The sequence below is a fragment of the Achroia grisella genome, unplaced genomic scaffold (genome assembly GCF_030625045.1).
Source record: "Achroia grisella isolate CSIRO2021 unplaced genomic scaffold, CSIRO_AGI_Agris_v1 utg511, whole genome shotgun sequence".
NCBI classification, from domain to species: Eukaryota; Metazoa; Arthropoda; class Insecta; order Lepidoptera; family Pyralidae; genus Achroia; species Achroia grisella.
In genome coordinates, this window is record NW_026712905.1 from 3,776,051 (window position 1) to 3,799,521 (window position 23,471).

General features: G+C 32.6%; 2 protein-coding genes across 2 annotated transcripts; one reads left to right on the forward strand and one right to left on the reverse strand.

The window, feature by feature from the left end:
- Positions 1 to 1,865: 1,865 nt before the first annotated feature.
- On the forward strand, positions 1,866 to 9,359 carry LOC131846376 (cysteine sulfinic acid decarboxylase). Its single transcript, XM_059195651.1, has 8 exons — positions 1,866 to 2,269; positions 3,929 to 4,110; positions 4,486 to 4,708; positions 4,924 to 5,175; positions 5,756 to 5,820; positions 6,272 to 6,461; positions 7,811 to 8,044; positions 8,660 to 9,359. Exons 1-8 carry the CDS (start codon positions 2,156 to 2,158, stop codon positions 8,852 to 8,854), a joined length of 1,455 nt encoding a protein of 484 aa, XP_059051634.1. The 5' UTR covers positions 1,866 to 2,155; the 3' UTR covers positions 8,855 to 9,359.
- On the reverse strand, positions 9,351 to 22,991 carry LOC131846581 (proclotting enzyme-like; the record flags this gene model as incomplete). The annotated part of the gene is made up of 8 exons (XM_059195917.1): positions 9,351 to 9,697; positions 10,067 to 10,227; positions 10,734 to 10,978; positions 11,363 to 11,531; positions 11,895 to 12,019; positions 12,472 to 12,608; positions 22,204 to 22,304; positions 22,907 to 22,991. Coding segments are annotated over 8 exons (1,185 nt in total), but the record flags the coding sequence as incomplete, so codon positions are not given.
- Positions 22,992 to 23,471: the final 480 nt, after the last annotated feature.

The following is a 23,471-nucleotide window of genomic DNA, read 5'->3' on the forward strand; positions in this document are numbered from 1 at the left end:
CCGAATAAAAATTGAAGGATGGTAAATAACGAGCACGAGATCGCTTACTGTAACATCAAAGTGAATGGTGGTGTAATACCACCTTTATGTTAATACATGCTGCAGCTGTCAGGTGTTTCGCTCAGTCATTAAACTCTATGTACTGCTTGCCTGCTTCCTGTGTGTACCTCTATGTACTGCCAAAGACTATTTATTTTATTTATACACTTTATTGCACTAGAGACTAAAAATATTATTAATTTTTTTCGGACTACTCTAATGCTGTTGGCCGCAGCTGACCTTTACAGCTTCACCAGGCGATAAGGAGCGAGTGCAGATGGCACTCCAAACAGTGTAAGGTCTTATGGAGCGATTGAAGGCCAACTCCCGCCTAATGGATACGATTTTAGTCTGAGGGCACCGCTAGGAGTTGGAACCACGGCTCCGGCCGTCGTAATTTCAACAGACAAACCTCAGAAACGCTGATCTCAGAAATAACCATATGACATGGATGCCACAGCGTTTGCATGAAATGTCATCCAAGTGCTGTGGCATGCTTAGTGCTTTTTTAATAAAATTGATTACTAAATAAAAAAAAGTCGGGGGATTACCCAGTACAATAATGAAAATAAATTGAAATTTGTGATGCAGATGCTCATGATATTATGTTGCTTTGTATAATAAAATTGAATGTAGGATTTAATCCCTAAGGAAAAACGCTGTATAGAATGGATGCAATGTAAATAGGTATTGCATAATGCATGCATCATGCAGTGCATTAATGATAAAACAATTGGGGCAACAATGATGTCTGCTTGCTATGTAGGCTACATTGATAAATTACTTAATTAAAAGTTTATTAAGTTTTCATTGTCTGGTAAACACGACTATAATTCATTTTGAAAGGGTATTTCCATTGCAAAATATACACTGAATTCTAGAACAATCACACTGTCATAAATATGAGATAGTGCATCTGTTAGACTAAACCAATATTGATGAAAATTTGGGGACAGAGTCATTTATATATATAGAGTCACTATGATTTTAAATAAAACAATTAAATATGCTGTGCTCCTTTACGAAAGATGTCGACCCATGAGAATAGTATTTATTATTTTTTTAAAAAAGTTGAATATAAGTTTATGTAACTAATAGTCCATATTGTAGATATTATTTTTAATATCATATTCCACGATTCGTATGTTTAAATGCGAATGTTATAAGTAATTCGGTTTGGTATAATGGGGTCCAATATTCTGAACCAAAATGTCACTGATACTGGTATCTCAAAATATTCTACAGGTGCCTTAGCAAGTAAGGAATAAAAGTACGTTTCCACAAAGTGGAGTAAAAACAAGTAGTAGATGGAAGAATACTGAATATTAGCTATCTAAATATTTCCTAACATCTAAGATATTGGAAACTTCCTCTGAAGTTATCACGAAGTTCAAAAGGGTCCAGCTATAGACATGTTTTGTTTAGTATGCGAGTCAACAAGAGTGACTATGCTGAAATGTTTATTTATATCAGAAAATTCCATAACTGTCTTCTCAGAAGTTATGAAATTATGATATGTGTTCAGTTTGCATTATTTCATGAAATTATATTACTTTATGCTTCTCTTTTCTTCAAAAGTTAATATTTATTTTAACATAAAAATGACTTCAAGTTAAATTATGTTTCATTAAAAACACACGATATACTAACTTTCACTTTCTGAAACTTTTTTATGTAGACATAAAAGAAGTACTTCTGCATTGTTGCAATTAATACAGGTCGTTTAGTCATCGGTTAGTCAGATTAACAGCTATTGTTGTCTACGTCGATATTAAACATTACTCGTACATTACTCGTAATAAAAGTGAAATTGCAGTTAAAAATTGTAGTACAAAACAATAGGCTTCAGTATCTTTACAAATAATATTCGAAACATATTACAGATCGTTCGTATCACATCCAAAATTTCCATTGCATTCCATTCCATTCTTAACTAATTGCAAGACAATATTTACAAGTGACTGGGTCACTTTGATGTAGGTACAGACGAGAGTCGAGCAAATACATACGAAATTGTTTAAACACCCAGAAAGTCAGTGTAGTGCGGACATTTCGCCTGATAACACCTACGGAATCCTGTTCTCTATGGTACGTAGGGTAATTGTTGCGCTACAACATGGAGCAAAGGAAGAATGGTTATGCATTTTTGGATAAAATGCTAAATATTGTAATGCAAGAAAGGGCTGTTAATACGCCACTAATCAGATTCAAGCATCCTAAGGAATTGGAGGTAGGCGTATATTTAATTTATTTACTTTTTTATGTATTTTGAACTAACTAATTGAGTAAGTAAGTAAGTAAGACTTAGTATTTTAGTTTATAGTGTATATTTGAATTAACTGGTATTAATATTGACTAATTGTGAATGCTAGTAACAATAAATTTGCATTTTGTACTTTTAAAATGTATTTAATATTTAATTTATTTTACCTATTGTGAGTACTAATTTCAATAATATATTGAAACACAAATTTAAATAGGTATTCTTATAGAATTTGTGTTTAGAAATAAATTTATCTTTGTGAGATAAAACGGAATTTACAAATGATTATGACTACAAACACATATGGGGTAGTGAGAGGTACAGTCTACTGGCCATTATGGTGAATTATATTCTTGTACTCATTTAGATGTTGATAGGTAAATTTAAACCTATAATATCTACAAATGTTAATATTGCATAGATATAAAAGTTTATATGAATATATTTTAGAATAAGGCTGGGAAGAAGTTCTCGATATATTTTATTGTTTGATTGTTTGTAAGTTGTGCACCCCTGTCACTAATTTAGTATAAACTGTAGCTCTGATGAGTATGTTTATAACAGAAAAACTTTACTCTTGCCTACAAGAGGCAAATTCAAATGACTTCGTTTTACTTAAGTGACATATTATGTTTACGTTTCATTATTAAATTTAATATTAAGTGTAAATAAATCAAGTCGTTATCAAGATTTTTTAATATATTCCTTAGTTCTAATAAAGTCTTTTTGCTCTACGTAAGACCTGTTTTGAAGAATGTATAATGTTATTAATTACCATGACAAATCTTAAAATAATAGATATATGTTATTGCACTAGCCTGTAGATAGTAAATATTCTTTTGAGAACAATGTGCCAAGTGAGTGAGTGGAAAGTCAGAAACTGTCTATTTATATAGCTAATATATTATATAACGACCACGATGTACCTACTGTATATGTATCGGTACTATACCGATACATATACAGTAGTAGGAGGTGGGGATTGCTAGTAATGGGAACTAGTGTCCCCATTGCTATCAATGTATTACATCAGGTCGACCTCCGGAGATCTGACTTCTCCACCATGAGCTAATGGAATTTACTTAATTTTCATCTTACTATCCATCAGTTGATTTTGCTAATGTATTTTGTACGCAGGCGACAGTATCATTCCTTTATTTATATTATTAAGAAAGTAGAGCGTATAACCCACAAAAGTCATTTATATAATTCTTCATGAAAGTTTTCGCTTCTGTAAAATTATGTTATTGTAGCTTTCAAATTTACCAGGACAGTTTCCAGGTGGGACTCGAGGTCCCCAAGAATTGTTTATTAGCTTTATTTTTTTTATAAATAAGGCCGTTAAACAGTAACATAAAGATATGGGTAGTGTATGTGCAGTATTTGGAATGAAGAAAAAGAAAAAACGACTATATGGATTATAATAATATGACGGTTAAACACTCGCTCAAAATAAGTTATGGCGATTAGCTGGTTATCCACACTATTATTATATAGTCGAAAGTGTCTGTCTGACAATATGTTTATTACTTTTTCACACATAAAAGACTAAACATACCTATTAATGAAATTAGTTGTAAAGATGAGGATATACATATAAAAGTAAATAATCATATATGTTTACAGACAATTCTAGACTTAGACGTTGCGACCGGAGTGGACGACGATAAGTTAGAAAAATGCGTTCGTGAAGTACTGAAGTATACGGTGAAAACTGAGAAGAGTACTTTCAGGAATCAACTGTATGGTGGCACCGATCCATATGGACTGGCGGGTGCGTGGATTTCGGAGGCATTTAACACCAGCCAGTAAGCACCTATTTTATAGAAATAATTTATTTTGAAATAAACATACATATTTAATTAGTTTTTCTTTTTAAACCTAACTGGCTAGCATATTGTAGAACATTGAAGTATAATAAAATCGTATCCAGGCGATGACTATCTATTTTTCTGGTTGTGTGTTAAAGTTTTGGTAAATGTAAAATCGCTGTAGAAATTATGGTTTGTTTTTTATAGAGTATGTTTTTAAATATGGGTTACGGCTAGGTTTATACAAAACTGAAAAAAAACACCTCCGAAGAGATTTAATAATTAAAAAATATTCCTCTATACGATTCCGTAATTAAGTATATTCATCAACAGTTAAGTATATAAAATAATTATTTAATTTCTACATTTCAGATATACTTTTGAAGTGGCACCAGTATTTACCCTTATAGAGTTGAAGATGCTAGTTCACATACTCCATTTGGTGGGAATTCCTGATGGTGATGGGATATTTAGTCCCGGAGGCAGCTTATCCATGTTATATGGCATAGTAGCAGCCAGGTACAAAGCATTCCCAGAGGTCAAAACGAAGGGAATGAGAGCTCTACCAGAACTGGTGATGTTTACTTCAGAAGACGTAAGTATATGGAAAATTTACTTACACGTTTACCTTTAGTAAACGTGAAAATGTGATAAAAATAAAGAGCAAAAAAATGGCGACTGCTTGTCACTGGCTTCACGTTCATCCATTATCCTTATTGGAGTCCAGATAGTGTATACCATTAACTAAAGTGGGAGCATCATTCTATAACCACCTAAAAAAAATTACACATGTATAATTTAAATTTACAGAGTCACTATTCTATAAAGAAAGCTGCCCATTGGCTTGGATTTGGTACTGAATGTATCAGGATAATTAAGACTAATAATAACGGTCAAATGATCGTTGAAGATCTGGAAAAAGCGATACAAAAAGAAAAAGACTGTGGCAGATATCCTTTATTAGTGAACGCTACAGCTGGTACAACTGTATTAGGAGCTATTGATAATCTGGAAGCGGTTGCGGACATCTGCAAGAAGTATGGTGTTTGGATGCATGTTGATGTAAACAGCAAGTTTTTACTCATTAATCATTTATATTTTCTTTTTTTACTTTACGAATTAGAATGTTATACTGGTACCGTCATGAGGTATCTGTTTGTGTATTGACGTTTCATGTATAAAGGCTAGAGTAATTAGGACTAAATTTTTCACAGAATAAGTTACATGTACCTACATACTACAAATAAGCTATACAAGAAAAACACCCTCCAATGGGATGTAATTATTAGAATAGTTTTATATTTAATTTTGCTATTTTATAAATTACTTTATTAATTTAAGAGTAGATATCTTTATAATATTAGAAAGAATAAATTAGTATGCACCTCAAGGAAAGTGATAATCATTATCAATAGACATTAAAAGCACCATGGGCATCATAAAATACTCTACAATATGTAAATACTTTGAAGGTACTTTGTTTTGAACTGAAATAACAAATAAGCTGAATGAAAGTAGCAATCGGCGCCAATAAACATGAACATGACGTAATTTATAAGGCAAATTGTAATCATTTCTGAAAATTACACTGCTTTCACTTTGATTAGGTTATGCACAATAATACTACGTTTCTCTATTATAGGCTTGCTGGGGAGGAAGTCTAATGCTGTCACAGAAACACTGCAGTAAACTGAGTGGTATTAATAGGTAAGTTTATGTCTTACTCAATTAGGCGTATAGTTTTTTTAATAATTATTTTGCAAAAGATTTATTAAATTAAGTTGTTTTTACATCTAATTATGAATAGGATGAATTAACTAAATACACCATTACCTACCATACTTTAAATTATATACATTATTGTAGGTTGTATCAGCGGTAGCTTCTAAAAAAATAGCCCCATAGATTACTCGCGCGATGTCTCTATTTTGGATAGACTATCGCACAAAATATTGTTTTATTTTTGCTAATTTGTGGAAACTTTACTGTTGGCACCTTCTGGGGGTCAATATCTTCGGACGTCTTTACCCACTACTACAATAATGTGCTACTTGTTATTTTTTAATAAATAAATAAAAAAAATCTTTAATTTTTTATTATAAAACTAAATCTTTTTAATGTAGTCAAATATGTAAATAAAACTACCATTGATTTACAGGGCTGATTCTATATCATGGAATCCTCACAAGATGGCGGGCGCACCGCTCCAATGTTCTGTGTTTCTGGTACGGCAAAAAGGATTATTGCATGAAGCTAATTCTGCTGCAGCACAGTATTTGTTCCAGCAAGATAAATTTTATGATGTGTCGTATGATACTGGTGACAAGAGTGTGCAATGTGGACGGAAAGTAAGCACTTTTGAATATCAAGTATACGTTTTATGATGGGGTAGTTGGAGGTATTATCAACTATCGACGTTCATATTCTTTGACCATATTTAAATTCTACGGTGCAGGGTACGATTAAGGGCAATCAAATGGCAATCATTGGAGTCTCCATCAGAAATAAAATTATCTCATAAAGTTTCTTTGTGTAAACCAAATTGGTACTTACGAAATTTGAAAGTCTTAGTAAAGGCAACGATGCAACAGTCTGTGTGAAGTTGCGGAAGATTAATAGTTCCCTTAACTTCTTCCGCTATGTGCTGAGAGGTATTGCATACCGGTTTTTAGCAGGATTCCAGTAGGAATCCGGCAGTCCCTTATGGCGAATCATACACCTGGAAAATCAGTCATGGACCATGACTGACATATCAGTGCCCGTACGCTCTCAATTAATAAACCTTACTGTACTTTGTTGTAATGACAATAAAATATATTTGTGAAAATTGCTTGTTAGTAGGTAGTAGTAGGTATATACATTAACTATTACTGTGAGAAGGTACTGCACTTTAAATGGTATTGTAGTCTACTGTACATATTAGGTATTCTATGCACAGGCATAGATGACAAAAACACTTTCACATTCATTATATTAGTAAGTATTCTTAGTCACTGGGCTGAGAATCCTTACTAATATCATAAATCTGAAAGTGATTTTGTTTGTTTTCTCTTATACCCTAAAGTCGACCTGAAATTTAGGACAAGTAATACATATGGAAAAGCATCTAAGCTACTTTTTATTTCATTAAATCATTGTATCTATTACAAATTATATATGACATTTAAGCTCCATAAAACTGTTTCTTTAAAATCTGGATATCTATTCGGTGATTGTATTTAAGTTGGTATCAACCTTAACAAGTAAATTAAAAATCTACTTGCTAAGGTTGATACACTGACTCAATTTTTTTTGTACTAACCGATAATTCACATAATTGAGCGCGATATTCTAGTTAAAACTGAATAGTTTGGTCTGATGATCTTCTTGGGTTTAATATAATACTTCCAGATTAGTTTCATCCATTAATGTGAAAATAACTAGGAAACCATAAAGTAGGTTCTTTTTTAACAAAATGCATTTTTTCTGACACATATAAGATAAGTTGATTTGTGCACGATACAACTTTTTTACATTGTTTACATTATTTATGTATGTTTTAGTCTGTACTTTGTACAGACACAAATATTAATTATATGTAATTCGTTCATTCTTCTTGCTAATATTTGTCATTTCTTTCAAGATACTTTCTTTAATTATCATACAGTGTCACCTTGTTTACATGTTTTATTAATTAGGATGTTATGTTTCATTGCAGATAGATGCATTTAAATTATGGATGATGTGGAAAGCACGTGGAGATGCCGGTCTGTGTCACCTTACTGACCACGTCATGAACATCGCTGAGTTTTGTATGCAGAGTGTTGCTACTAGGCCTGGGTTCAGGCTAGTATCCGAAGTGTTGCAGTGTCCTAACGTTTGTTTCTGGTATATTCCAAATTTTATGAGGGAGAAGGAAGAAGATGACAAATGGTGGGCTCTGATACATAAGGTAAAATCTTTTTTTATTAATATGATTTCATAAGTGATGTAGTAGATAGTCATTCTTTAGTAGTTTTAGGATAGGCAAATAAATAATAAAGAAGAACTAGAAGAATAGAGAGAGAGATTGTTAACTCTCTTCCAGAATAGTGAATTCAATGACAAACAGCTTAATAAATATTTATACCCTTACATATTTCACTTAATAGTTATAAATAATATATTTTATTTTTTATAAACTACGAGTATGTTATTAATTATGCAAAAATACAATATTACCAAACACGAAACCATCATATTTATATACTATCACGACTATTATTCCAGATGGGTTAGTGAAAATGTGAACAGTGTGAACTGTCGATATTGTGTTGAATGTAACACTTAATATGGCCACTTATCGTTATATGAAAAAAATAATTTACTCAATTCTGTATCCTGTGTGTAATATTTGTGGTCTCAAATTGTGGCAATATTAGCGAAATGAAATAAAATCATTAATCCATTAGGTAATGAAATGGACTTCCATAAAATAAGACCTTAGTCGATAAAATATTTTATTTGTCCAGCTTCTGTCTGTTATGTACACTGGTTTATAGTGATTTTAATATAATCTATATTCCAGATTACACCAAAAATCAAAGAGTTGCTAACAATGTCGTCTCGGCTAATGGTGGCTTACTCGCCGCTTCGGCAGCACAGGAATTTCTTTCGGCTAGCATTCACCTTCCACCCAATACTTCCAGAAGAACATGTCCTAAATATGTTACTGGCTATTGAGGAATGCGGCGAAAAAGTTTCTATCTCCATGCTGGAGTAGCATTTATAAAGACTGAATATATTTTACCTGTATCATATATAATTGTTAAATCACAATAACTTATAGTAACTGTTATATGTTACATCTTTTAGTAATCAGGAGTGGCAACAAATGTATGTGATATATGCGGTACTGTTCGCGGTTAGTTTGTAATCCTGATGTAATAGTCTGTTGAATATTAAGTGTTATGATTTTCATTGCGAAAAAGTTTCCATCAGGCGTTATTACGGTGTAAGATGAACAAATTACATACATACAGTGTAACATACTGAAATTGATTTTGGGAGTTATGATTCGAAGAATACTCAATTAGATAATGAATCTTAAAGCATTATGCTTTAAAGTTTTATATAAATAATGACGTATAATTACGACGAGAACCACAAGAAAACATTAGTATTCTAGTTGGCATGATAAAACTTTTTTTTATTAAATATGATTACCTTATATTATACATGAAGACATATTTAAAGACATTTTTTATAATAAACATGAATATAAATAATCTGTTATTTTATTTAGGAACGTTAGCCACCCTATGCATAATATTATTATGTTGTTTATACAAATAATTCTAAACAAACGTGAATAAACTTTGAAATGAAGTTCTTTAATTTTAATATTACAATACATTGTTTAAACTACTACTACACTACTACTAAATACCACCGTTAGTTATCGTTAAAATCGAACAGTCTCCACAATCCAGGATAGGTATTTCTCGATGCGTGTGTAAATACCGGGGTGATTGGGCTCGCCACACCGTATACCCCACGACACCACTCCCACGATGATCCACCGTCCGCTAGGAAGCTGGTGCATAAGTGGTCCACCGCTGTCGCCCTACGTAACAATACATATATATATATATATATAGTAACATAAATGGCAAACGACCTAGGATGGGAAGCAGAAGCGTAGGCAGACCAACTGCAAGATGGTCTAATGACATCAGAAAGACGACAGGACCGACCTGGACAAGACACTCCATAGACAGATTGAAGTGGAAAATTATGCAGGAAGCATACGTCCAGCAGTGGATAAATATATGCCGAAAGAGAGAAAGAGAAATGGCAAACATTCTGAAAGTCCACCTGATGATAACTGTAACCTTCGTCTATATACATGAACAGAACCATGGACATCACGTTATCATATCACACCATGGTACCATTTATGCGTTGCTGTTCTGGAGGACTAACACGTCATTACCTGACAAGCATCCTTCCCGCCATCGTAGCCCCCAGCGCAAATGCTCTCCTCAAAGACAGAGTCCACGAAAGCGTCGATGCACTTCTGTTGATCCCATACTGGTACAGCCACCTCCATTAATACATGACTATGTGGTCCACCATAGAACTGTGTTCCCCATCCTAGGTAGAATGAAGTAGACATATATAAGACTAGTATATTTAAAGTAGAGATAGTAAAGAATGAAAGAGATTTTTTTACGTAATTGTAACAATGAAATAATATAGGGTTTGAGCATGATGTCCCTTTTGCACCTGTATTGTGTTTTATTCCCATAGTCGTACTCGAGTTATGGGGATGAAAAGAGATTAGATGTACTATTCTTTGATATACTCCGAAACTTATTAATTAAATTAGGATATAAACAAAATGATTAAATTCAATTACATATACCTATACCAATATTTTAAATGCTAAAGTGTTTATGTCTGTTCGTCTTTCTGATTCTTTGTATATTTGTTAGTTTTTCACGACTAAACATACCATTGGGTCAAATTTAACTAAATTTCGTTGATAATTTAATGAAATTTGACGCGGAGGTTTTAAAGAACAAGTCACAGATAATAAAGTATGTGGTATATGTAGGTTACTCATTATATAATTCTTAAGTAACTAGGTTGTTTCTCACCAATAATAACAGCAGTTTTATTCGTCAATTTCAACCCGAGTGGCGGAAGACATATTGGCCAAACATAAGTGTTGAACACTGCGGGCCTGTGGAGTGTTAGAATTGCGATGTCGTGGTGGTAGCTTGGTAATTCAAAGTCTGCATGTTGATGGATTTCGCTCACAAGGAAATTGTATGAACGGGAGTCATTGTTTCGATTGAAGTCGTACTCGCCCAGCCGAACTCGCAGATCTTCTGCTTTCCATCTGTAGAAGCGAATACATCATAGACATATCACAAAGCGTCATCTATTCCCAAAACACTTTTTGTTTGTACTATAGGATTTTCATAAGTTATCTTTTTTTTCAATCTATTCTAATGCTTTTGCACCTTATCCAGACGAAAAATGGGGGCGAGTACTGAGGGCACTGCAAATCCGCGGAGATTTATAGAACGTCTGAAGGACAGTACCTGTTTGACGAATATCACTGTAGAAAAAATCGGTTATTTCCACAGGCAAGAAAATGAATTTCAGAACAGACAACGACGTACGTTGCCTTACAACGTACGTCGTTGTCTGTTCTGAAATGGCAAGTAGAAAGGTTATCGTTTGTATTTGTTTTTTTTAATTTATGTAATTAAAAGCATACCTTCTTGTACAATGTGCAGCTGTAAGAATGTGGCGATCAGTAATGAGTACACCTCCGCAGTACTGTTCAAAGCCTACCGGGGTGATGGACGCCATCCACGGCCACTCCCGTGGATTTGCTGGTCTAGCGCCAAACACGCGTTCATGCGGTCGGGTACTGAGACCACAACCTGTTTAAATTATTTAAATGAAATATATTGTCTATTGGTATCGCTCTATTTCATTATAAGGCTTTCCTGCTTCTTATATGTTTCATGTTTACTTTCGTAATTCATCTCATATGTGTTGCGGTACCAGAAACTGTTGACTTTTATCTTAAATAAATCCTCGTCTGGTGAAGTAAAATTCTTTAGTAAATAAAAGTAGTAAATTTCTTTATGTAATTTCTGGTTCAATACTGCATAAGTCGTTCACATTGTACTACATTTAAAAAAACAGAATCGGCAACAAGCCCCGATTCTATTTTCTTGAATGATTAGACTATTTGTTTTTCCAGGTACTTATCTATTTATTTATAACAAATATCTGTTCACCTCTGTTTTCTTCTCGAGTAATTTTATTTAGGAGATCATTGGATTCTTCAAGAGGCGCGGTGGCCGGTAAATCTCCAGCGAGTCCTTCTGGGCCTTCTACATCTGGACAACATACACCTATGCTACTGTAACACAAATGTATTGTAATAGAAATAAATAAAATTAAACAAAAACAAGCTTTTAAGTCTGCCATATTGGATTTAAGGTGAGATAATTTTTTTTCAAGTATTATTCTCATCAAACCCTTTTATACAACGCCGACAGGATTTTTCCAGGACAGTAATTGTAAGCTATGTAAAATTGAAAAATAAAGCTTTTTAACTATTTATATTATACCCATTTACGTATATAATGGAAGTCCATAAAAAATAACTAGACCGCCATCTTGGGTGGTCCGCCGTTATTTAGCTAAGTATGCATTGTCATCCAGAGTGTATGAATAAAACAAATAATGTTTGAGTGTGGCTTTCGGTTTGAGTTTTTATATTCGTGTTGAGTCAACTTGCTAGGCTGTTAGTAGTTAAACGAAAATCGAAATTGTTATTTTTCATAATTCGCTTGAACAATTTATACTTACACACTCTCTATAAGGCATAGATACTGCGTAAACTTGAGTATGTTCTGTTTGAAGTCATCCTGGACGCAGTAGTGCAGATGTCTACAGTGACCTCCTTTGCCATTTGGCAACACGCATTCTTGGTATGCGATGTTAGGCTACAGAATAATTGCATTTATATACAAGCAAATCATGATGGACAGAACTTCTTCCTACCGACTTTCTCACAGGAGAAAGTTCAGGTTCGCACGCAGTGTATTGTGGCGACATTGTAAGCTTTAATAGCGATCAGAAATGCTTCGCCTACACAGACCTTCAGTCAGGGATGGCAACAGTACAAAAAACCTTGTACAAATACGAGAGATTTGGTCACCAGCACGAAGTACATTATTAGGTGTTTATATATTATTTTTCAGTTTTTATATTTTAATGTCAGTTATTAAATTGCACCGCATTATTATCTCTTATATGCACGACTGTTGACTAGTAGAAAAACCCACTTAAGTCCATCATGTGTAAAAGTTTATGTGCAAAAGAATAAATGAAATATTATCGTCATACAATTTTTCACTGTTGTGAATATTATTATAAATAAATAAAAAAGAATACAACAAACAGTTAAGTGTATATATATTAAGTTTTAATTTATGTACACTTACCAGTTGTAGAGTTAAATAGCGTACAGGCCGTAATAACTTTAACTATACTATTAGTAGTCGTACCATTGTCGATTAAAATATAAGAATATACGACGTTTTACTTGTAGTAGATAAAAAGTTTTAAGGTTGATAACCCTGACTTCAGGCTGTCTTGTCGAATGAGACATTCCAAACAGTGATAAGAAATTCGTATTCAATATTTGTATTTGTATACAGTGAATAGGTAATTCAATTGGAGTCTAATTTGATCTCTGCACGATAATATCTACTTTACCAGCTTTGTAATGTAACACGTTTAACAATTCTCAATTCTCACAGAATAAATATAATTGATAGGCATTGGAAGCACGGGTCTGTCAAACTTAGTAGAGTTTTGACCGTAGGTTTTCAATTTACGCATATTACTTTACTTCCAACGGTCGCGGGTTCGATTCCTCGGACAGTACAAACATGTGTGTTCTTGAGTCTTGTTAATGGTCTGCGTCTATTCTATATTTTCTATGTATATCATGAAAGTTCTTAAAAAAGTATGTCAGTTGTCTAATACCCATAACACAAGCTCTGTTTGGAACTGGACGTTGTAGGAATTGTCAAAGGATTAAAAATATATATATATATATATATATATATATATATATATATATATATATAAACACCTCTTTGGGCACTTTGTTGATCACGCCACAACCTAAACACTTGCCGATTCCACCTTTTGCACTGAATAACTTGACCTCTATCGCGTATATCTCAGGCGGTATGGCAACGTCGCATTCTATTTTGCGATGTGGCCATATATATTCGTCGATAGTACGATATACTCGACACTTTTTTTACTAATAATTCGTGACTGAATGGCTCCGAACGGCTAAATTTTTGGTATACACAAAGACTTTTTGGCTCTGAATATATTCCAAAAATCAATTAATTATGTTGATCACTTTATATACTCGTCCTTACTGCGATACTTATTTACATCCGAATATATATAGATACCGTAACGGTCTATCAATTATGAATTTATTAATTTACTAATGTAGATATTTTATATTCGCAATGCTCCATACATGCAAGCTCCAGCAACGGTGGAGGCAGGGTCCCCCCTGCACCGTACACCGCACCCCGCGCACACAAACAAATTAGATATTTTTTGAATACACAAAGACTTTTTGGCTCTGTATATATATTTCAAAAATCAATTAATTATGTTGATCACTTTATATACTGGTCCTTACTGCGATACTTATTTTAATCCGAATATATATAGATACCGTAACGGTCTATCAATTATGAATTTACTAATCTAGATATTTTATATTCGCAATGCTCCATACATGCAAGCTCCAGCAACGTTGGAGGCAAGGGGGAGCACCGTACACCGCACCCCGCGCACACAAACAAATTAGAATAAATTAAATTCATAAGATTATTTATATATTTCGACTGCCTCGGTGGTCACACCGCTTTACATCCGATGGTCGCGGGTTCGATTTCTCGCACGGTGCAAACAATTGTACTCATCGGTCATCGATTGTTTTCATCGGTCTGGGTGTTTTATATGTATATTATATATGTATTTACAAAATAAAAATATCTATATCAGTTCAGTATCAGTCTGTGTTAATTGTCCAGGGCTATTTATTATATATTTATAAACGGTTATCTTTTTCCATCCCACCGCTCGCTATCGACAGTGAATTCATAGAAATGTCACTCTAAAAACAATAATAGTTTTGTTTTTGTATTTCAAATACTAAATGCAAAATAGGTATTTTCAAAATACTTTTTCAAAATAAAGTACCTTTTGAATTTTTGTCCAAACCTCAGATATTTTATTTATTTTAGGTATATCAATCATTACATAGTAATATAAAAACAAAGTCGCTGTCGCATCTAACAGTACATAAACAAAGAAAGAAGACTTTTTGGCTCTGATACCGTAACGGCCTATGAATTATGAATTTATTATACCTAATCTAGATATTTTATATTCGCAATGCTACGTACATTGTAATATCCGCCTCCATTCATTGTAACGGTGGAGGGACTAAATAGTTGAATAAAACTGAATAAGCAGTTGCTCCACTCTATAGGTACTGCGTCGTCGTCGTATGCTGTTCATTTTTTCACTCGTTTTGGCGCCAAGAGAGGGTCACATAGTCGTGGTCAAGTTAAGAACTTATAATTTAATTTTGATAACAATAGATACAAGTAAAAAGTAGGTATTATATTAATGTACGTAAGTACTGTACTTAAAAATATTTATTCTATATTGTACATTTGAAAAACTTATCACTTAAGGACTTGTGTGACATATACACGTACATACTGCCATTTTCTCTTAAAGACATCCAGAGAAGCTTTAGATTTATCAAATACGCGGGGTGCACCGACCTTTGACCTTATAACACCTGATTCGCGCGTAATGAATTACATTGCTACTTTTTGGTATTTTATAGTGGATATTTCACTATAAAATATTATTATTTCTTTAGATTATGACATAATAGCATAGTTTACATGATTTTAAGGGAAACATACGATAAAAAAAATTCCCGTAAAATGTAAAAGATAAAAAATGGTTATTGTTGGTTATCCTTGAGAGATAGACATATACCATCACGGACTTTTTTGTTGACCTTATTTTGATACATCTCAAAGCACTAGACAATACGCATTTTCATTAAACAGTATTGTATTTTTTTTATTTATTTAACTTTAATGCACAAAAAAAATTGTACATGTGGCGGACTTAATATCTTGCCGCGTTATTTACCAGGCAACCATGAGTGGTGCAGCGAAAGATTATTGGCGGTGCACTAATATAAATAAGAAATGTCAAAAAAATATTTATAAAGATAATAAAGATAAGCAAAATATACATTTCTATAAAAAAATAACAATATACATACATAAATATATAACCCATAAATGTATAAATAAATACATAATGATCCGATAATCAAATTATAAGTACAGTCTCAAATTGAAAGTAAGAAAAACAGAAAATATAGAGAGAACTATAGGGATATAACAGAAAGATGTGAAAAAAGGAGGACAGTAAAAAAGTTAGAAATTTAAATAATGTTCCCGCAATTTCTGTTTAAATGAATTTATTACATTATTATATATATTAGGCATACGACTAGCCTTATGCTGTTACTTTTTTTTTAATCTATACATCTATACATGTAAATAAAATTGGAGTGTCTGTTTGTAATATTGAAATAACCGTTTTTTACTACCTGCATATGAATATAAATACGGTACATACACCAAAATAACATATTTTACAAGTTTTGTCTGTCCGTCTGTTTGTTCCGGCTAATCTCTGAAATAGCTGGACCGATTTTGACGGGACTTTTTTTGGCAAGTAGCTGATGTAATAAGGAGTAACTTACGCTACTGTTATTTTAGAAAAATAAAATAAAATTTCACGCGGACGAAGTCGCTGGGGCCAGCTAGTCTATAGATATACCGAGATTTAATATTTAAGTTGCTATTATGTTGTTGACAAAATTTTACTGTAATGTTACTATTACGTTATCCTACACAATTTGTATTATTTTGGATGAATAAATAAATAAATAATAATCTATACATCTATACATATAAATAAAATTGGAGTGTCTGTTTGTAATACTGAAATAACCGTTTTTTACTACATGCATATGAAATTATATAAGGTACATATACCAAAATAACAATTTTTATAATTTTTGTCTGTCTGTCTGTTGGTCTGTTTGTTCCGGCTAATCTCTGAAATGGCTGGACCGATTTTGACGGTACTTTTTTTGGCAGGTAGCTGATTTATAAGGAGTAACTTAGGTTACTTTTATTTTAGAAAAATAAAGTTAAATTCCACGCGGACGAAGTCGCGGGAACAGCTTGTTTTTAATAAAAACGGTTTATTTGATAGAAAAAACATCTTTTTTGTGGTACTTGAGAATGTTGAAGCCTGTTGTTTGTAATATTGAAATAACCGTTTTTTACTACTTGCATATGAATATAAATACGGTACATACACCATAATAACATATTTTACAATTTTTGTCCGTCTGTCTGTTTGTTCCAGCTAATCTCTGTAATGGCTGGACCGATTTTGACGGGACTTTTTTTGGCAGGTAGCTGATGTAATAAGGAGTAACTTAGGCTACTTTTATTTTAGAAAAATAAAGTTAAAAACCACGTGGACGAAGTCGCGGGAACAGCTACTGTATAATATATTAGAGATACCAACGTGTTTTTTTATTGATGACTAGCTGTACACGGGATTTCGTCCGTGTGGAATTTCACTTTATTTTTCTAAAATATAAGAAGTTAAATTCCACGCGGACGAAGTCGCGTGTACAGCTAGTTGTCGGTAGTCTAGCGATTTAGCACACTGCTTTGATTCCTGCTTGGTGGTCGAGGGTTCGATTCCTCGCACGCTGCAAACATTTGTATTCATGAGTAGGATTGTTTGTAACGGTCTGGGTGTTTTCTATGTATAGATAATATATATGTATTTACGAAAAAAATCTTTGTATTTATATCAGTTGTCTGGTACCCATAACATAATCTTCAGCTAGCTTAACTTGGGTCTAGATGAAGCTGTGTGAATTGTCCTGAGATTACTATTATTATTAATTGGTACACAGGTAAACTACTAACTAGGCCATATTGGTGTTGTTTGTTATGGTGAAAAAACTAGTATATATATAAGTTACACGTACAATTTCAAAGACTTATTTCTTGAAAACTGCTGGCTATTCTGAAATAAAACTTTAGGGTTTGTATATGTAATGTTTGCATATAAAATATGATTAAAGGTTACCAGTGTATTTACACTTTTACTGAACAAACAGAGTTGTTTAATACTGAAAATATTGTGTGGAAGGCATCAATTACTTTCAGTGCATGTATAGCTTTTCTCTTTTCCTAATTATTATTATTATTAAGTTTAAAGTGGTTGAATTTTACGTAAGTGGTATTTATACATTATTTCTAATTTACCATTTATTTTAAGTTTTTTAAACTCTATTCATCGAGACCTATCTAATGAGTCCAAACACGATATTTCTGCTGTAAGTTTTCGAAGAGTATGTTCATCATCTGATAATACTGGTGCCAGCATGAAGTCAAGGTTAACAGATAACTAATTACTTTTATTTCGTCAAAATCTTTAGATTAGGTATAATAAATTCATAATATCGCTACCTATTCAAATCAAAACAAGTATTAGGTACTTCATTTACTAGTATATAAATTCATCAACACACAAGTAAATGATTTTTAAATATATTCAGAGCCAAAAAATCTTTGTGCATTTAAAAAATTTTGCCGATACGGATTCACTATTGCAAGAAATTGTTGAAAAAATATATATCGAGTATCTACTACTATCGACGAATATATTTGGCAACAACGCATGGTCTCGGCCGGAACGGCAACATCGCATACTAGAATACAAAGATAGTGGTAGAACGCGGAACGGCAACATGTTGCCGTTCCGCCACGCTACCGTTATAGTGGTAGAAAGAGAGAGACAGTGGAATCAGCAATATCTACGGATCGTGGCTGGATCAACTAAGTGTGCAAGTTTATATAAATGTATATATATATATATATATACATTTGTCTTTAATTCAAAGGAAATACAAATAATGAACGCATCACATTTAAAACAGTAATAAGTACGTAATATTATCACATGGTAACAGCACGTATTATGGCAAAAATAAACATCGGCTGATTTGAAAAGATTTATTATAGTAATAATAGTAATCTCAAGACAATTCACACAGCTTCGTCTAGACCCAAGTTAAGCTAGCTGAAGATTATGTTATGGGTACTAGACAACTGATATAAATACAAAGATTTTTTGTCGTAAATACATATATATTATCTATACATAGAAAACACCCAGACCGTTACAAACAATCATACTCATGAATACGAATGTTTGCAGCGTGCGAGGAATCGAACCCTCGACCACCAAGCAGGAATCAAAGCAGTGTGCTAAATCGCTAGACTACCGACAACTAGCTGTACACGCGACTTCGTCCGCGTGGAATTTAACTTCTTATATTTTAGAAAAATAAAGTGAAATTCCACACGGACGAAATCCCGTGTACAGCTAGTCATCAATAAAAAAACACGTTGGTATCTCTAATATATTATACAGTAGCTGTTCCCGCGACTTCGTCCACGTGGTTTTTAACTTTATTTTTCTAAAATAAAAGTAGCCTAAGTTACTCCTTATTACATCGGCTACCTGCCAAAAAAAGTCCCGTCAAAATCGGTCCAGCCATTTCAGAGATTAGCTGGAACAAACAGACAGACGGACAAAAATTGTAAAATATGTTATTTTGGTGTATGTACCGTATTTATATTCATATGCAAGTAGTAAAAAACGGTTATTTCAATAATACAAACAACAGGCTTCAACATTCTCAAGTACCACAAAAAAGATGTTTTTTCTATCAAATAAACCGTTTTTATTAAAAACAAGCTGTTCCCGCGACTTCGTCCGCGTGGAATTAAACTTTATTTTTCTAAAATAAAAGTAACCTAAGTTACTCCTTATAAATCAGCTACCTGCCAAAAAAAAGTACCGTCAAAATCGGTCCAGCCATTTCAGAGATTAGCCGGAACAAACAGACCGACAGACAGACAGACAAAAATTATAAAAATTGTTATTTTGGTATATGTACCTTATATATATTCATATGCATGTAGTAAAAAACGGTTATTTCAATATTACAAACAGACACTCCAATTTTATTTATATGTATAGATTATTATTTATTTATTTATTTTTTCATCCAAAATAATACAAATTGTGTAGGATAACGTAATAGTAACATTACAGTAAAATTTTGTCAACAACATAATAGCAACTTAAATATTAAATCTCGGTATATCTATAGACTAGCTGGCCCCAGCGACTTCGTCCGCGTGAAATTTTATTTTATTTTTCTAAAATAACAGTAGCGTAAGTTAATCCTTATTACATCAGCTACTTGCCAAAAAAAGTCCCGTCAAAATCGGTCCAGCTATTTCAGAGATTAGCCGGAACAAACAGACAGACAGACAGACAAAACTTGTAAAATATGTTATTTTGGTGTATGTACCGTATTTATATTCATATGCAAGTAGTAAAAACGGTTATTTCAATATTGCAAACAGACACTCCAATTTTATTTACATGTATAGATGTATAGATTAAAAAAAAAGTAACAGTCATAAGGCTAGTCGTATGCCTAATATATATAATAATGTAATAAATTCATTTAAACAGAAATTGCGGGAACGTTATTTAAATTTGTAACTTTTTTACTGTCCTTCTCCATTTTTCACATCTTTCTGTTATATCCCTATAGTTCTCTCTATATTTTCTGTTTTTCTTACTTTCAATTTGAGACTGTACTTATAATTTGATTATCAGATCATTATGTATTTATTTATATATAATATTTATACATTTATGGGTTATATTTAAATGAATTTAATCGATAAAATCGTTGTTAAGTATTAAATTAATTGTAAGTGATATTAACTATTATATTATGCATAAAAAATATTTGTAATAATAAAGAAAATACATTTAAAATATTTTACTTGTTGTGTTAGTTATTTATAAGATCTTACTATAATTGTTAGCTGCTTTACAATTTAGAAAGTACAATAGGTAATGTAAATTAAAATTAATTGAATACTTAACAACGTTTTGTTCGATTAAATTCATTTAATTATTAAAATAGTTAATTTAAAATTAGAATAAAGACAAAAAAAAATAACAAAAAAAAATCGGTGGCGGGAATCGAACCTTGAGCGTCCGTTTGGTAAGTTGATTCAAAGGCTTATTAAAATCAAAATTCAAAATTCAAAGTTACTGGTCAATTTGAAATAATACTTAGGGTTCGCATACCCTTATCGGATACTACTACTACACGGAGTTTCGTCAAAATAGAATATCTAGGTTAGGTATAATAAATTCATAATTAATAGACCGTTACGGTATCTGTATATACTCGGATCAAAACAAGTACTATGAAATAAGAAAGAGTATATAAATTGATTAACACAAGTAATTGATTTTTGAAATATATTCAGAGCCAAAAAGTCTTCTTTCTTTATTTATGTACTTGTTAGATGCGACAGCGACTTTGTTTTATACTATACTATACTATGTAATGATTGATATACCTAAAATAAATAAAATATCTGAGGTTTGGACAAAAACTCAAAGGGTAATTTATTTTGAAAATACCTATTTTGCTTTTAGTGTTATAGTACTTTAACTGTTATATTTTAAGTAACAATGTTTAATTATAATTAATACTACTGCACCAACACTCCGATCGTGCAAAAAAATTTGCTGTTTCATTATTTTTTAGTTCAATTAGTGGTCTACCTAAGTCCTGGGGTAAGGGGGGGAGAGTCATGACGCCCCCATGACTCCCAAGACCTCCATGACGCTCCCCCCTGGATCCGCCGTTACGTCTTCTCTTCATTCGCTCAGTAACGTTGTTACTAAAGGAAAAATTCCCGTCCAAAAAATAACAAGTATTGAGGTTTGATCTGGAGTCACGTTCCTCTAGACTGATTTCTATAAATATTTAGATTAGATAGACTATTATTCTTGAAATACTAGCTAGACATTATTAAGTTACTGTAGCCATAATGTAGTAGTCCAAACGTGCCAATGAGGAAGCCCTTGGCAAATGCTGCACCCTGATTGGCCCGTTTGAATTGGATCAAGAAGTGGTCGAATGCCAAAAAGATGGATTTGTATAAAATCGTGTATAAATCGCTTAATTATTATTATTACTCGTCGTGACAGTTGTGGCTCAAAAAGGATCAACATTTATATATCGTCAGCTGGCATTAGATCAACAAAAGGCCTCCGGATCAACAAGTGAAAAAGGATCAACAAAAAACTACCTATACGGCACGTCTGAGCCACAAAGTGCCCAAGGGGATATTATATATATATATATATATATATATATATATATATATATATATATATATATATGAAATTCAATGATGGTAAAGCTTTGTGATTCGTATGTATCACTAGAGCTGTTCATAGAAATTTTGATCTCATTACCTGACTTTCATTGAGTTGTACAAACCGCTTTGTCCTTCCTCTGCCTATATGCATACCACCATTGGAGAACACATCTTGCCACGCAGGGTCTGTTAGTTCCGCTGTAATATGAAGAGCGTCGGATGGTAAAAAAATATCTGTTGACCGCGTTATACAAGGCTAGTACAGTGTCATTATTTAGCATTGTTTGAAATTTGTTTTGAAAAATACACGCGTTCTAGAGTTCAATATATGTACTTATTGGCATTATTAAATTATATAATTTATATATTTAATTCTAAGTCTTCCGCAATGACAACTCATAAGAGGTAGGTAATGTAAGTGGAGGATAATGGGAGTTACTTAAGAGAGAATTAAAATAACTTGGTTCATGGCTGGCACTTACCATGAGATGGTATATCAGTTCATTAGCTAGTTGCATAAAATAAATATTAACAATGTACGCTATGTTGTATACAATAAGGGGGTTCATATATCATCATATTATCATCAGTAGTTAATAATAATTAGGTAGCCACTCATTAAAATATTCAGAGCTAGTGTGTACTTGAAATATTCTATACAACATATGAGTTACTTCAAATGCCCCCTGCATTTGAAGTAACTCATAAACTAAAGTAAAGTCTAAAGTATATATACAAATTTAAACAAAATTCGCGTTTTGTATATCTGAAGCTAGACAATAAACGGATATCTTACTTACATCTGTAATCTGATCCCTCAACTCCTAACAGTATTGTGGTGACTATGATGACGAGGAGCATTGTAAGCTTGTTAACAATGGGATGCGAAGTGATTTATACATGCAGTATAGGCTCATTTAGGCCACTACGGATGTTCCGATAATAATAATTCACAGGATGTTTTGTGTTGATAGCGAAAATATGTAGCAAAAAATATTTGAAACAGTCACTTAAATTAGGAATAATAAGAGAGGTATTTTTAGCGTGAAATATATTGTTAAAGGCATGTTCACGTTACATACTTGTTTGGACACATAAATCTCACACACACTTTCGTATTTTTTAACGTTAGTCTGATTGTTGGATGAAAATAGGCCATGTAGCAAATTTTCGAAGCTGAACTAAAAGATAAAATTTAGAAGTAGTGGTAAGTAAAAAGGAAGTAATAAAAGAGGTAGGCGGCCGCCATTTCTTTTAAATTAGAATACAGGTGAAACTGAGATCCCAACTACTATTGCTAGTATATAAAATATTACTTATGACGTGAAATTTGTGATAACACATGTAGTTTAGCGTAATGACCAG